The following is a 962-nucleotide window of genomic DNA, read 5'->3' on the forward strand; positions in this document are numbered from 1 at the left end:
AGCACAAACGGGAGAGAGAGAGCGCGCGCAAATGAGAGAGAGAGTGCACACGAACGAGAGAGAGAGCGCACGAACGAGAGAGAGAGCATGCGTGAACGAGAGAGAGAGTGAGCGCACCAACAAGAGAGGGAGAGCGCATACGCGAACGAGAGAGCACGCCCGAACAAGAAAGAGAGTGCGCGCGCAAACGGGAGAGAGAGAGAGTGCACACGAATGAGAGAGAGACCGCACGAACATGAGAGAGAGAGACAGCGCACGTGAACGAGCGAGACAGTGTGCGCGAACGAGAGAGAGTGCGCGCGCGAACACTGAGAGTGCGCGCGCGAACACTGAGAGTGCGCGCGCGAACACTGAGAGTGTGCGCACGAATGAGAGAGAGAGAGAGAATGTGCGCACATGAACGAGAGAGAGAGACAGCACACACGAACGAGAGAGAGAGAGAGCGCGTACGACTAAGCGAGAGAGAGAGCGCGCGCGAACGAGAGAGAGAGCGCGTATGCGAAAGAGAGAGAGAGCGCGTACGCGAACGAGAGAGAGAGCATGCGTGAATGAGAGAGAGAGAGAGCATGAACGAGAGAGAGAGAGACAGCGCACACAAACGAGCGAGAGAGAGAGCGCACGTACGAGAGAGAGGAGAACACGAACGAGAGAGAGAGCGTGCGCGAACGAGAGAGAGAGAGAACGCGTGAACGAGAGAGAGCGCGCGCGAATGAGTGAGATAGAGAGAGAGCACGCGCGAATGAGAGAGCACGCGGGCACAAATGAGAGAGAGAGCGCGCACAAACGAGAGAGAGAGCGCGCACAAACGAGAGAGAGAGCGCGCGTGAACGAGATGTTAGAGAGAACGCGAACAAGCGAGAGAGCGCGCACACGCTTGAGAGAGAGAGTGCAAACGTGAATGAGAGAGAGTGCACGCGAACGAGAGAGAGAGCACACACGAACGAGAGAGAGAGCACACACGA

General features: G+C 57.4%; 1 protein-coding gene across 1 annotated transcript in view; it reads left to right on the forward strand.

Moving 5' to 3' along the window:
- The window catches only part of LOC125482741 (putative uncharacterized protein DDB_G0271982), a gene marked incomplete at its 3' end in the record, with an annotated part of 2,702 nt that extends 2,226 nt beyond the window's left edge, over positions 1–476 (forward strand). The window contains exon 2 of the mRNA XM_048594873.1: positions 432–476. Within this exon, the coding sequence (XP_048450830.1) occupies positions 432–476 (45 nt within the window). The remainder of the gene's footprint in view (positions 1–431) is intronic.
- Positions 477–962: the final 486 nt, after the last annotated feature.

This window comes from Rhincodon typus, unplaced genomic scaffold, assembly GCF_021869965.1.
Source record: "Rhincodon typus isolate 14 unplaced genomic scaffold, sRhiTyp1.1 hic_rhity00016239, whole genome shotgun sequence".
Taxonomy (NCBI): Eukaryota; Metazoa; Chordata; class Chondrichthyes; order Orectolobiformes; family Rhincodontidae; genus Rhincodon; species Rhincodon typus.